This window comes from Microtus oregoni, unplaced genomic scaffold (assembly GCF_018167655.1).
Source record: "Microtus oregoni isolate MIOR12 unplaced genomic scaffold, Mior012 000006F_ref0000085, whole genome shotgun sequence".
Taxonomy (NCBI): Eukaryota; Metazoa; Chordata; class Mammalia; order Rodentia; family Cricetidae; genus Microtus; species Microtus oregoni.
In genome coordinates this window covers 6,743,926-6,757,814 of record NW_024543065.1, presented here as the reverse complement: position 1 = coordinate 6,757,814, position 13,889 = coordinate 6,743,926, and the positions used below count along the sequence as shown (strand labels likewise).

The following is a 13,889-nucleotide window of genomic DNA, read 5'->3' as shown; positions in this document are numbered from 1 at the left end:
CCATGTCTTCTTTTCCCTTTCAAAGATATGAACAGATCACAATGCTGAGTTTGAACTTGATCTCTGTAGCTTTCCTACTGTCTCACCTCAGGGACATCTAATTTTGTTGTATCTTCATCTACAGTAGTTGTACCTTCCTCATGTAGTTGTAAAGTTTTTTAAAAGTCTGTGGAAAGAATTCAGAAGCATCTCTTACATCACTGTTACCATCATGTATTATTTTCTAAGTATTAAAGTCAGGGTTCCTCAGCTGCATCTTTGGTAAACTAGGGATACAGTCATTTCTAATATCTATAGAGATTGTTCTTGGACCCCTTGCGGATGCCCTGAGTCTGAGGATGCTGAAGCTCTTATAGAAAATGGTGTAGTATGTACATGTGACTTCTGCATATCCATGCAGAAACTTTATACCATTTTTTAATTACCTAAAATAACCAATAGCAATATAAATGCTATGAGAATAGCTATTGGTATATTGTCTGAAGGTGAATGATAAGAAAAAACTTGCCCATGTACAGTTGAAATGTAATTTTCTAGATATTGTTCAGATGTTTTGGATGAGAAATATAACAACTTCCAAGCACAAACACAGAAACAAATAAACTCTCTTCAGCTCTCCAGGATGTTAACACATTCTAAACAAGGTGACTTTGACAACAGCAATTTGCTTCACGAAGTTCTGCAAATGAAGTTCAAAGTCAAGGTGCCAGTAGATTCCAGCAGGAGGCTCCTGCTTCCTCATCAGAACCTCCCATGGAAGAAATGGATAGTCACTCTCTCCAGGGTCTCAGCTCTGAGAGTCAAATCCCACTTACAAGGGTTACATGTCACAGCTTGTATCACCTAAAAGTTTCACCTCCAAACACCATCCCCTGAGGCACAGGATGTCAGTGTGGCTATAACAGTTATTGAGGTGAATCATCTGCCTTCCAAAATATGTACGTTTAGCTTTGAGCCTCCTTTTAAGCTGCTTTTAAGCTGTATTTTGTAAGCTCTTCAACAACAAGGAGCTAAAGAAGGCAGGTTTCAGGTCTCTGCTTAGACCCTGGGTTGGCCCAGTTACTTGTTCGAACTTCCCCTTTGCAATGGGCACCACAAGATGATAACCCATCTCATAGGGTTGCTGCAAACTATTAATCCATCTCCCTGACATATAACCCCTATTCGGAGAGTGGAAGTCACTGTGTACCGTTTTGCTGATGTCACAAATGTTTTATGTCCTTTTTGTTTCAGTCACAGCAACAACGAAAGCAAATTTGCCATTTGGGAGGCCCAGGGTGATACAGCAGAACAAAGAGCACTGTCTCCTTTACCACAGGGGATACATCAGTGGATTTGACAAACATATGAAGATGGCTATGTGGAGCTCATACACGGTTCCCACCCCGGTAAGCTTGGAGCCCGGTGACCAGTGGGCAGTGGAAAGATTTGAACTCTAAACTCTGTAAGGGTTGGGTCCCGGTTTACTGAAGAGTTCACAAAGTGAGCACAGACCCCTATCACTTACAAGGAAATGCTACAGTTCTGATATAAAGGCCCTCATAGGTGGCATATGGGTACAGAGAAGGAAGACGTTGTGTTGTACCTGGAGAAATTAGAAATAACAATTTAGGCCAGTTTGCTGAGTGGTAAGGAGGGAGGAAAAATTGACTCAAACAGAGGCAAAAGGACTATCTTCCTGCTCTCCCTGGAGTAGGTGATAGGTGTGGAGGTGATGGTGACTTATATAAAACTTCTTGTCCCTCAGATTATCTAATAAGCATTTTCCTGTGTGCCATGAGCTGTGAGAGGCACAGGGTAAGTGCTATCTAGCCCTCCCTGGAAGGACCTAGCACTCTAGAACATTGTACATGTGTTCTGTGTCACAGGTTTCTTTAGCCTGAAGTTGAGAACTTGCCTAGGTAAATCTCCTTCCCTATTTACTCTTTGGCAAGCTCCTAGTTCTCTAAATGGTGTCGAGATGGTTGGGTACCCATCTGAAGAAAATATTAGATCTCTGCCTCATCCTATATACAGAGTTAGCTTGCTGACTGACCTATAGGCCTACATACGATAGGCAAATCTGTATTTTTTTCATTTATATTTTTATGACCTTGGGGCTTTGGGGAATAATACTAACAAAATTACAAGGGAATTTAATTATTCATGCTATTATATGTAGAAATGAAAATCATAGAAGGGACAGTGAATTTGCGTTGGTTATAGAAACGAGGGACGAATAGCATGACTAGCAATTAGGGTCTAAGACAGATAGCCAACCCCTGTACAAAAACAAGAGGATGGGAGGCAGCTTAGAAAATGCACAGTAAAAGTGATTCAAGTCATTCAGTCTCATTAGCAATCAGGGAACTGTGGATGAAATCCATCCTTGGACTTTTTGAGTAGGGGGAAGGGTTTCCTTCAAGTCTACAGGAAGGGAACTGCTCACTGAACGGTGTGGATTTGGTGAATAGTCTCCGTGCTGTAAGGACAAAGCTGTACCACCAAGCAGAAGAGTGAAGAAATAGCCAAGAAGTCGTGTGTGTGTGTGTGTGTGTGTGTGTGTGTGACACATGTATCTGCATGTGTGTAGAAAAATCATAGTATTTAACAGCCAAAAACTCAAGACAAACTCTAGCTATTCTTGCTCTTGCTAAGGGGATCACTTCATTTATAGAAAGGAAGTAACTGGCTACATTCATTTAGTTTATCTACTCTTACTCTTTTTAGTCCAATTTAAAAAAAATTGCAGAAAAATAAGCATATTTTTCTACTCTCCGTTAAAGCTGTCTGGGTCCTGAAAGCCAGCTTCACAGCCAACAGTGATTCAGTTGTGACCAATGCTAACAGGGTGCCAATGTTTGTTTCCCAATATGGGTAAATATTATACAGTTACCTGAGTTCCTACGTAGGCTGGTAGCCCCGTTACTCTTTTAATGGGCACACTATTCAGGTGTTTATGCTGTTTTTTCAGCTTCCCTTAAAATAATCTCCAGTTTGTGTTTGCTTTTGAGAGGGACAGCAAGTTCAAGGTCAGTTTCCTTGTCCAGTCCGTGATTATGAAAAGTCCAGGGGACAGGGATTGCTTGGAGTTAAGGGGGATACTTGTTTTTGATGCTTTCCCTTTGCCGCCTGGCATTCTTGAGTTTACTAGGGCAGTGGAGGATGCCAAAGGCAGAGATTGTATCTGGGTTCAGGCTAGGTGATCAGTAAAGGCCTTCGTTGTATTGTAAAACCAACATCTGTGTTACCAAAAGACCCTGTCCATTCTCTGATCCCACAGAGGTGTTTGTGTATTGTTGCCCTCCATGTGACAGGATGGAATTCTAGCAATTTTCTGCTTTCTAATTCAAAAATTACTCTCTCTGTGTGTTGTGGTTGAAGAAAATTACATAGGAGGATGTTTGGAGCTTCATGTATAATGTCATAGATCAGCCCTGCGTCTGAGAAATCAAGCTTTAAATAAGCACTTTTGGAGCAGGGGCGCAATTGGTTTGTCTTTAAGTTTTACAGCGTCTGTGTTTTTCTGTGGTTTGGGTGGGTGTTGTCATTTTGGTTGTTATCACAGAAGAGTTCTGGGGGAGGAATTGTGACTTGAAATCATGGTCCTCCCACAACAACTTCTGGAAACATTAAATCTGGTCAGGGTTTGTTTTGGTGTTGCTTCTGGGTCTACTCAGTAGGAAGATTTGAGTTACTTGTCTAACTAGATAAAAAAAAATAATGAAAATAAAGCAAGAATTATGGTGGTTATTTAATGAAGATACTTCATTAATGTGGTATGAAACTGAAACTTTTTTGATTAAAAAGTTAATATTGAAAAATATCTATCATTTTATAATATAATATACACATATATTCATATATATATATGCACTACACACACACACACACACACACTACATAATGTATGTACACATCTCCCACATCATTGGAAACTCTGTGTGTGTGTGTGTGACATCTCCCACATCATTGGAAACTCTGTGTGTGTGTGTGTGTGTGTGTGTGTGTGTGTGTGTGACATCTCCCACATCATTGGAAACTCTGTGTGTGTGTGTATGTGTGTGTGTGTGTGTGTGTGTGTGTGTGTGTATGTTTGTGGACGCACATGTGGCTACCAGGTCAGAGGACAACCTTAAGTACTGGGTCCCATCTTTAGTTTTATTTGAGACAAAGCCATTGTTGTCCATGGCTGAGTAAGCAAGGATAGCTGGACCTCAAGCTTCCAGAGTCTCTCCTGCCTCCACTGCATCGTGCTGAAGGAGCCTCAGGATTGCAGACGTGTGCTACAGGGCAGGGCTGGGGATCAGAACTCAGGGCTTCACACTTACTGCAAGTCCCTGCTGCTGAACCAAGTGGGAATTACTGCAAAGCCCTCTTGGGTTCTGAAAATTATGAACTAATCATGTTTGTAAGTTTTTAAATAGCTAGGGACAATACATATCACAGACATCTTTTTTTAACTACAAGTCATTTTAAATTGTACCATCAGGTAAATAATAAAGTTATGCACAGTTGTTGACTTTACTGCAGGACACACTATAGTGTAGTTGGTTATTTGTGTTGCTCTTTGGCTCTTTGAGCCCCCCTCCACCTCCCAGTTTTCAAATAATCACACACATGGAGTCTTTTTCTTATTTACAGATGTCTGGTCTTAGCTTGGCTTATTTCTAGCCGTTTTTTTTTATTATTCTTGAATTATTTTATTTACTTTTGCCTCTGGGCTTTTATCTTTTTCTACTTCTTTTTTGGTTTTTTTAGACAGGGTTTCTCTGTAGCTTTGGAGTCTATACTGGAACTAGCTCTGTAGACCAGGCTGGCCTTGAACTCACAGAGATCTACCTGCCTCTGCCTCCTGAGTGCTGGATTTAAAGACATGTGCCACCACTGCCCAGCTTAGAAAGGACATTTCTAATCCAGCCCACCGGCATAGAACTGCTGCCCTAGATGGCCTGACTTCTACTTTCATGTCATATGTACATACATGATTTTATGTATCTATATAAATAACACAACCACACATAATAGAAAACATATAATTGTTTTTCAGAGACTGCCTAAATTTGCTTAATATATTTATCTCTTGTTGCATCTGCTTTTCTTGCAACAACGTAACTTTATTCTTCTATATGACAGAATAAATTCCATCGTGCATATGTAGTATGTTTTCTTTCTCTGTGCCTCTGCAAAGCTGTACTGAATCATCCCTGCAGTAAACAAGATTTTAACTATCTCAGTGGTGTGTTGGCTCGGAGCCCTTTAACAAACACCTAGGAACAGAGTCATATACATGGTAGATCTAGTTTTCAGTTGTTTCTCTTTTAAAGGAAGTTCCATACTGTTTTCAAACTAACTTCTGAGTGCTTCTTGTAATTTCTTCTGGGTCTTCATTATTAATGTTTCTTCACAAGCTTTAGAAGAAAGCAAAGACAACAGTACATATTTAATATCAAGATGAAAACTGTACTAAGCTCCTGAGAAGTGCTCTCCTACTGAAGCATTGTAGTGTGCCCACATTTCCAGTCCCCACCTGGCTTCCCTAGTTCCCTTATCATCAACTGTCAGCCTCACGGATTAGATAGACACCGTAGCTAACATTTGCTGTAAGCCCAGCACAGTGAATAAGAAACAGGACAAGCTTAGCATAGTTTTCATTTTAAATGTATTATTTCAAGATTATTTCTTCAGGAAAATATCCATCAAGTATAGAATAAAAATATCAAAGCCCCTGAAAAATGGAAGCAAGTAGTATTTTTTTTTACCTATTTATGAGTATGTGTTCTCAAATGTGGTGACCACAGAATGCATTTTCATCATGCATGTGGAGTCCTGTCAACATCTGCAGAATAATTCTGTGGATGAGGTTCAGTATTAGTCTTTAAGTGTGATTAAAAATGAAATTATATCTTTTAAATCTATTTTATAATTTATCTTACAAACTTATTCTACTTCAAAAATAAGGATGTTTGGAGACTGGGGATGTAGTTCAGTTGGTAGATTGCTTGCCCAGAAGGCATTATCTCTGAGTTTATTCTCCAGCACCATATAAATAAGACTTAGTGGAACATGCCTGCAATCCCTTGGAAAGTGGAGGTCTGAAGGATCAAGAATTAAAAGTCGTCCTTGGCTATATAGCAAGTTCAAGGCCAGTCTGGTATGCCTGAGACCCTTTGTCATATTCGTATATCTAATATTTGTGTTAAAATGCATCTATTATATACAATGTATAAAATATATTTCTATTTCATATGTTTAGATAACCACAGCTATTTGTATGCTTATTAGAATTTCTCGCCCAGTTTAGAAACAATGTAGCTAATTCTTATCTACACACACACACACACACACACACACACACACACACACACACATACCAACTGTCTGGATGGTGCCTACAGAGCCAGAAGAGAGTGTCGGATTCCCTGGAAATGAAGTTGCAGACAGTTGTGAGCTGCTGTGTGGATGCTGGGAACTCAACCAAGGGGCAGCCAGTGCTGTTAACCACTAAACCACCCGTCCTGCCCAGCGCTTTCCACCTCCCTCTAATTCCATGCACAAACATAGCCTTACAGAGAAGTTCAATCCTGAAAAATATTTTGTTTTTTGGCAACAGTTCCCATTCTTTCTTTACTCTCAGTTCTAAAACTCAGGTTTTATTCTGCAAATGTTCTCTTCCAAGGTATATTTGATTTGTCCTCCCAACGCCCCCTAACCAGAAGGGAACCACACCAGAAAACATAACCGAACACATCCATCCCTGTTGCTAGCGTAGATCTGATTCACTAAGAAAATAGGAAGAGGGTAAATGAAAACCAGTCTAGGGAAGTCAAAAACCAAATAAGGCAGTGGGCGAGCCACAACTGTGGGTGTAATTTTTTTTGCCCTTCTCTCTCTTTCAACAGGGAGACACATCACCTCTTCCTCCCACTGTCCCAGACTGTCTGCGGGCTGATGTCAGGGTTGCTCCTTCTGAAAGCCAAAAATGTTCCTTCTATTTAGCGGACAAGAATATCACCCATGGCTTCCTCTATCCTCCTGGTTAGTGAAACACTTTTTTAGAGCAACAGCTAGAAAGCCCTCAATCAGCTGGATGTGGCGTGCGCGTTAAACATATACTCCCCAGCCAAATGACCTGCTTGGGCTGCCTAAGAGGCTTCGATGGTCACGGGCTGGCCAGGGGTGGTATAACGGTTTCGTTAAAGATTAATAAATTTTTTTCTGTGGGAACCACACGTTAGCTGTAATGAGGCCCAGATGTTTAGAGAGTTCAGTAGGTTTAAGTTTAATTTTACAACTGAAGGATATTGGGAAAGTGACGCAAGCATCTAAGACAACATTATCTCTGGCATACCGCCTGGGCTCAGGTCCTTGCAGAGAACGCAGCTGCGTCTCGGTGCAGAGAACAGGATCTGGAGCCTGGTCTGTCAGCTTGGCTCTGTATCTGAGAGCTTTGAACTGTAGATTAAGGAGTAAATGAATTTCAAAGTGTTTTGATTTTTTTTTTTAAAGAAATGATCTCTTTTGAGGTCACATGAAAACCAGTGGCATTTTTTTTTTAAACTCAAACCTTTTTTTCCTGTTTGTCAGGGAATGTCATTTTTATATTTTCATGAGAATTTCAACAATTTCAGCTTCTGGGAATGGGTTTACTCCTGGTATGTGACTCTGGTTTTTAAGTCATGAACAAAAATAGTTGACTAATAGATTCATGCTTCAGGGATTTGGAGTTATAGATACAAAAGAGGCTTATGAAAGCAAAGAACTAGTCAATGGAAATCTTATATTAAAGTACATGTACTTTTGTTTTACAGCAATCAATAGAACTTCCAACAGTCAGTATGATGCTTTAATTACGAGCAATCTGGTTCCAATGTACGAAGAATTCAAAAGTAAGTGCCTAGCCTCCCCGGTCCCACACTGGCCATTCGACTTAGTTGGACTATGCTGGACCTGAACTCTGTTCCGACCCATGGCTCTGCCCTAGCCTTTGTGCCCAAACTTCTATGGTCAACCTGTTATTATCTTTACTTTGAAACAGGGTCTGGATAAATTGACCAGACTGACCTTGAACTCACACTGTAGACCAGGCAGGCTTTGAACTTGTTATCTTTTTTTCCTAATCCAACAGGGTAGTTGGGATTACAGACCCGGTGATATATATGTATTAATCTTAAACTGATAAATTGACTCCTTAGACTGCCAAACTGAACCTATGTTTTGTTGCTTTAATATGTTATTGATTTTGGATCCTTTTATTCTGTTAGTTTAAATACAGGTGCAAAACTTTTGATGTAGTTTCTTTGTTGGGTTTTTTTTTTCATTTTTTTTTTTGAGACAGGGTTTCTCTGAAGCTTTGGTGCCTGTCCTGGAACTAGCTCTTGTAGACCAGGCTGGCTTTGAACTCACAGAGATCCGCCTGCCTCTGTCTCCCGAGTGCTGGGATTAAAGGCATGAGCCACCACAGTCTAGCTCTTGATGCAGTTTCTTTTCGACTAATTACAATTTTGACTTGCTGTTAGAAATTGATAGCTTTTAAAATTTTGTTTTTATTTCTTAACTGTTAAGAGCTATTCATAAAGCTAAATTTGACTAACATTCACATAAGTAGGGTAAATATACCCCAGAATGATTAACAAGACACCATGTGTGTTCTGACTATTGTCTCATGGTTGAAGGAATTTGGAGACACATTTCGCTCTAATTTTGAGTCTGAAACTAAAGCAATAAAGAGTTATCATCCACATGGATGCTTATTTTTGCCACATGAACTACTGTGTAGCCCATCGGTCACCACTGACAGCTACCGAGGTGGAATGCGATTCTATTTAAATGCACCAACATAGAAAAACACTTCGAGCTGCTTGGAAGAAGCAGTTGCTTTAAAATGCCCGTTCTTTCACGTCTTAGAAATGTGGGACTACTTCCATGAGGTTCTCCTTATAAAACACGCTGTGGAGAGAAACGGGGTGAATGTGGTCAGCGGGCCGATATTCGACTATAACTATGATGGCCATTTCGATTCTCCAGACGAAATTACACAGTAAGTAACTTGACTTTTTGGTTTAGCAATAGAGTATTGAAAGGGAAACTCCTAATGCTTTAATTAGGTAATTGTGTAATCTCTATATTGTGTAGTAATATACTTAATAGCTGCCAATTTTCAATTTAAAAACCCTGAATATTTAGCAAAAAAAATCATATAGCCAAAATTTAAACTAGCAGATACTACAAGAGTTTTCAGGCAAAGGTTTATAAGAAAATTATTGAAAAAGTTATAAACTGTGGGCCAAGACAAGATGAGATTTTCTGAAAGGGATGTAGAAAATCAATGTAATAGCAATAAAGATAGATCCGAACCAACTATAATTGGGAAAAAAAATGAAGTAAAGACTAAGTTTACCTTAGTCTATTTCACAGATGCAGTGGGCAATCCTATTTTTCAATAGAGGGTGTAAGTAGATTTCAGTAGAAAACCAGCTGAACCGAACTACACACCTCAATACTAACCCTGACTATAGCAGACTGTTAGGAACGACTGCTGTACTTGGTGTGCCTTAGCTCTTGGCCATTGCAGGATGAAGCCTTACCCATTCCTTCTTTTATTACCAAAATGTCAGAAGGAGAAAACTGGACCCCTGCAGCACCCAGCCCAGATACGCAAAGCTTGGCTTCTGCGTATGCCTTCCGACAAAGTGAAGCCCAGACTGAGCATGGCGCCAGCCCCTACGCTGCTTGCTGATCTTTCATTTAAGTGTTTTTCATTTGTCTGGTTTGGAGGCCAGGTCAGAGGTTACCCAGGCTGGCCTTGAACTCACCATATCACTGACATGTTCTTGAGCTCTTGATCCTCCTACTTCTGTCTCCCAAGTGCTGAGGCCGTAGGTATTTGCCACCATACCTGACCTGCATTTCATGGTTTAGCTGATTCTGTTTCTCATCATTTGGTAACATCAAATATTCTCATAGAAATAGGCCAAAAAATATTTTGAGAGTTCTTTACTACATATAAGGTAATTTAAAAGCATTTGCACAGGTATTGCTTCATCTACAAAACAACTTGAGGTTAGGTTCCCTTAGCCCCTAGTCAGAAATGAGGAACCAGGCTTAGAGAATAAGTAATTTGTCTAATAGATTCTTATCCAACAATCTGGAAAAGCCGAGTGGGAATCCAGACAGCCTGACTCTGAGGCAGGAATGTTGCTGCCCCTACGAGTTCACACTTTTCCTCTGGTGCACCCTGACTTTTCACTCCAACTTTAAAACGTGCATTCATATTTGTACGCCATCAGTTACCTGGATTTACCCCGCAGGTGAACCCGCCATGTTAAAGCTGATTAAATGAGTCTCAGAGGAGCAGATGACTCCACACGTGCAGGGGAGGAGCACAGCAGCAGGGCCGGGGGTCTTTTGCTCTTGGCATCTGCTCCTTTAGAAGATACCTCTATGAAGTGTGAGGCCAACAGACTTGGGAAACACAGAAGGCAGAATTCCTTGTATTCTAATATTTTATTATAATGATAGAATGACCACTCTAAGAATTCGATTAGGAGTTTCTGGCTCACTAAAGTGGGAGACATAGATGCTAAAACTATGTTTTCCATACAATCCATGCTCTCCACTTATTCCTTTTGGCAGGTCGTTCACCTCGGCATTTTCTTAACGCTATCTATCTATCTATCTATCTATCTATCTATCTATCTATCTATCTATCATCTATCTATCTACCTCAGCATTTTCTTAACGCTATCTATCTATCTATCTATCTATCTATCTATCTATCTATCTATCTATCATCTATCTATCTATCTATCTATCTATCTATCTTCTACTATCTATCTATCATCTATCTATCTATCTATCTATCTATCTATCTATCTATCTATCTATCATCTATCTATCTACCTCAGCATTTTCTTAACGCTATCTATCTATCTATCTATCTATCTATCTATCTATCTATCTATCTATCATCTATCTATCTATTTATCATCTATCTATCTACCTCAGCATTTTCTTAACGCTATCTATCTATCTATCTATCTATCTATCTATCTATCTATCTATTTATCATCTATCTATCTACCTCAGCATTTTCTTAACGCTATCTATCTATCTATCTATCTATCTATCTATCTATCTATCTACCATCTATCTATCTACCTCAGCATTTTCTTAACGCTATCTATCTATCTATCTATCTATCTATCATCTATCTATTTATCTATCAATTATCTATCTATCTATCTCTCTATCTATCTTCTACTATCTATCTATCTATCTATCTATCTATCTATCTATCTATCTATCTATCTATCTTCTACTATCTATCATCTATCTATCTATCTATCTATCTATCTATCTATCTATCTATCATCTATCTATTTATCTATCAATTATCTATCTATCTATCTATCTATCTATCTATCTATCTATCTATCTACCTATCTATCATCTATCTATCTATCATCTATCATCTATCTATCTATCTATCTATCTATCTATCTATCTATCTATCTATCATCTATCAATCATCTATCTATCTATCTATCTATCTATCTATTATCTATCTATCTATCTATCTATCTATCTATCTATCTATCTATTATCTATCTATCTATCTATCTATCTATCTATCATCTATCTATCTAGCCATTTATAGTGATGTCAATTCATTTCAATGATGTTTTCAGGTATGTAGCCGACACTGACGTTCCTATCCCAACACACTACTTCGTGGTGCTGACAAGTTGTAAAAACAAAGCCTACACACCCGACAACTGCTCTGGGTCACTGGACGTCCTGCCTTTCATCATTCCACACCGACCCACCAACGTGGAGAGCTGTCCTGTGAGTGTGCCTGGGAGAACCGGGGGCCCAGGAAATTATACTCACGTCTATCTCATCTGGGCTGCCATAAAAGCAGTTCTATCTAACACATGGTTTAGTGCTTTGTGTCTAGAGTTTGGCTTGTCCAAACTCTATAGATGTGCGATCTATAGAATTATTATCAAGCCTGAATCTGACATGTAAACAAGTGTTCATAGCTGAAGGTCTTTGTGTGCCGTGTGTGTCTGTGTGTGTGTAATAGAACTAGATTTTTACTCCACAAGCATTAACATTTTATACTAAGGTTTACATTAATTTAATGTTTCCATGAATGAATATAGAAATAAAAATTACAGCACCTTGAAGCATGAAGTATTAAACACACACACACACACACACACACACACACACACACACACGGGGTGGGAAGGAGAGGGAATTAGAATTTGTGATATAGCAATATGGATGATATGTTTATAATGATAATTATGAGATACTAATGTGGTAGGTTAAAAATACTTGAACAAGTTAGCTGCTATTTCATGTTCACCACTGGATAAAGATAAGGTGACGTGGGGATCATCTTCCATTGCCTACAAGAGTATAATTGGCATAAACATTTTAAGGAATGTTATGCTTAATATTTTGTAGAGTTATAATTATATGTTCAATAATCTAACAATTTCATTTATATACCCTCAAGACATCTTCTTAAATGTAAGGAGAACATTTCAAGTTATTCATCATAATATTATTTGTAAACTGAAAAAACCCATTCCTATCAGTCTGGTAGTTTTGAAAAGCTGCATTAAATTATGATGGAGAAATAGCAGACATTTAGGCAAAAACAAATGATTCTTTTAAAACTGGATTCATCATTGTCTTTTAAAACTGGATTCATCATTGTAGAAGGATTGTGAATTTTGACGAGATTGAAAAATTACTCGAAGATGGCACGTATGGTGGTGCCCTTGATGTTAGTTTGAAAACACAAACTGATGCTATGTACCATATACTGATATGTAGTAACAGTTAAAAACAGGTCAGAGTAATAAAGACTCATGTAAGTTAGCAGTGTTAGCTCTGAACCTAGGAACAAAACAGCAGTACCTAAAATATATTTCTTTAAGGATATTTGTATCTAGGGGCTAGGGAAAGAGCTCAATTAGCTGATAAAGTATTTCCAGCCAAGCTTGGGGACCTGAGTTCAGATCCTCACTACTTGTATAAAATACTAGAGAGTGTGCTGCTCTGGGAAGGTGGAGGCAAGAAGTCCCTGGAGCTTGCTGGCCGGCCAGAATAACCAAATCAGTGAGTTCCAGGTTCAATGTGTGACCTGAAAAATAACGGGGAGAACAGCTGATGAAGAATCACAGTATCAACGTCTGTTCTCCACATGCATGTGTGCAACACACACACATGAACATGTATGCACACACACTCGTGACTGCAACAAGTACACCATGGGTCTGAGTTTATGGTGGCTAATAATTCTTGTAGTAATTTTGGTTAAACAAAATTTAGTCATATCAATGAAGAGCCATGGTAATACAAATAAAATAGATTAATAAAATACCTTTATGCTAATGAAACAGTTCTGTGTTTCATTTTTCAGGAAGACAAAACAGAAGACCTTTGGGTGGAAGAGAGGTTTAATGCACACGTTGCTCGGGTCCGTGATGTGGAACTTCTTACTGGCCTTGACTTTTATCAGGAAAAAGCACAGCCTGTCTCTGAAATTTTGCAACTGAAGACATATTTACCTGTATTTGAAACTATTATTTGAATGAATTTATAAAGCAATTGGAGAAAATGAAGAAATTTTCTGCCAAAAACATCATAAAATAAAATTCTCTATTTTTTCTTAATCCTCAAAGTGTTACTGCATATTTTCATTATAATCTATCCTTTTGATTTCTATAAACAGCTGTTAGAAAAATCTTTTTGGAAATAATTTTATTTATCCCCAGCACACCCCTGACCTGTGCACATGCGTGTGTACTGATACCCAAGGAGGCCAGAAGAGGGCGTTGGATCTCCTAGAGCTGAAGTTACAGGTGGTGGTGTGGTTGCTGGGAAAAGGA

At 38.8% G+C, this 13,889-nt stretch overlaps 1 protein-coding gene across 1 annotated transcript in view; it reads left to right on the top strand.

Annotated features, from left to right (window-relative positions):
• Positions 1-13,675, top strand: part of Enpp3 (ectonucleotide pyrophosphatase/phosphodiesterase 3) — a 74,307-nt gene extending 60,632 nt beyond the window's left edge. The window contains exons 20-25 of the mRNA XM_041653899.1: positions 1,234-1,388; positions 6,882-7,017; positions 7,791-7,868; positions 8,887-9,019; positions 11,670-11,826; positions 13,421-13,675. Coding sequence (XP_041509833.1) covers positions 1,234-1,388; positions 6,882-7,017; positions 7,791-7,868; positions 8,887-9,019; positions 11,670-11,826; positions 13,421-13,591 — 830 coding nt within the window. The 3' untranslated portion in view covers positions 13,592-13,675. The remainder of the gene's footprint in view (positions 1-1,233; positions 1,389-6,881; positions 7,018-7,790; positions 7,869-8,886; positions 9,020-11,669; positions 11,827-13,420) is intronic.
• Positions 13,676-13,889: the final 214 nt, after the last annotated feature.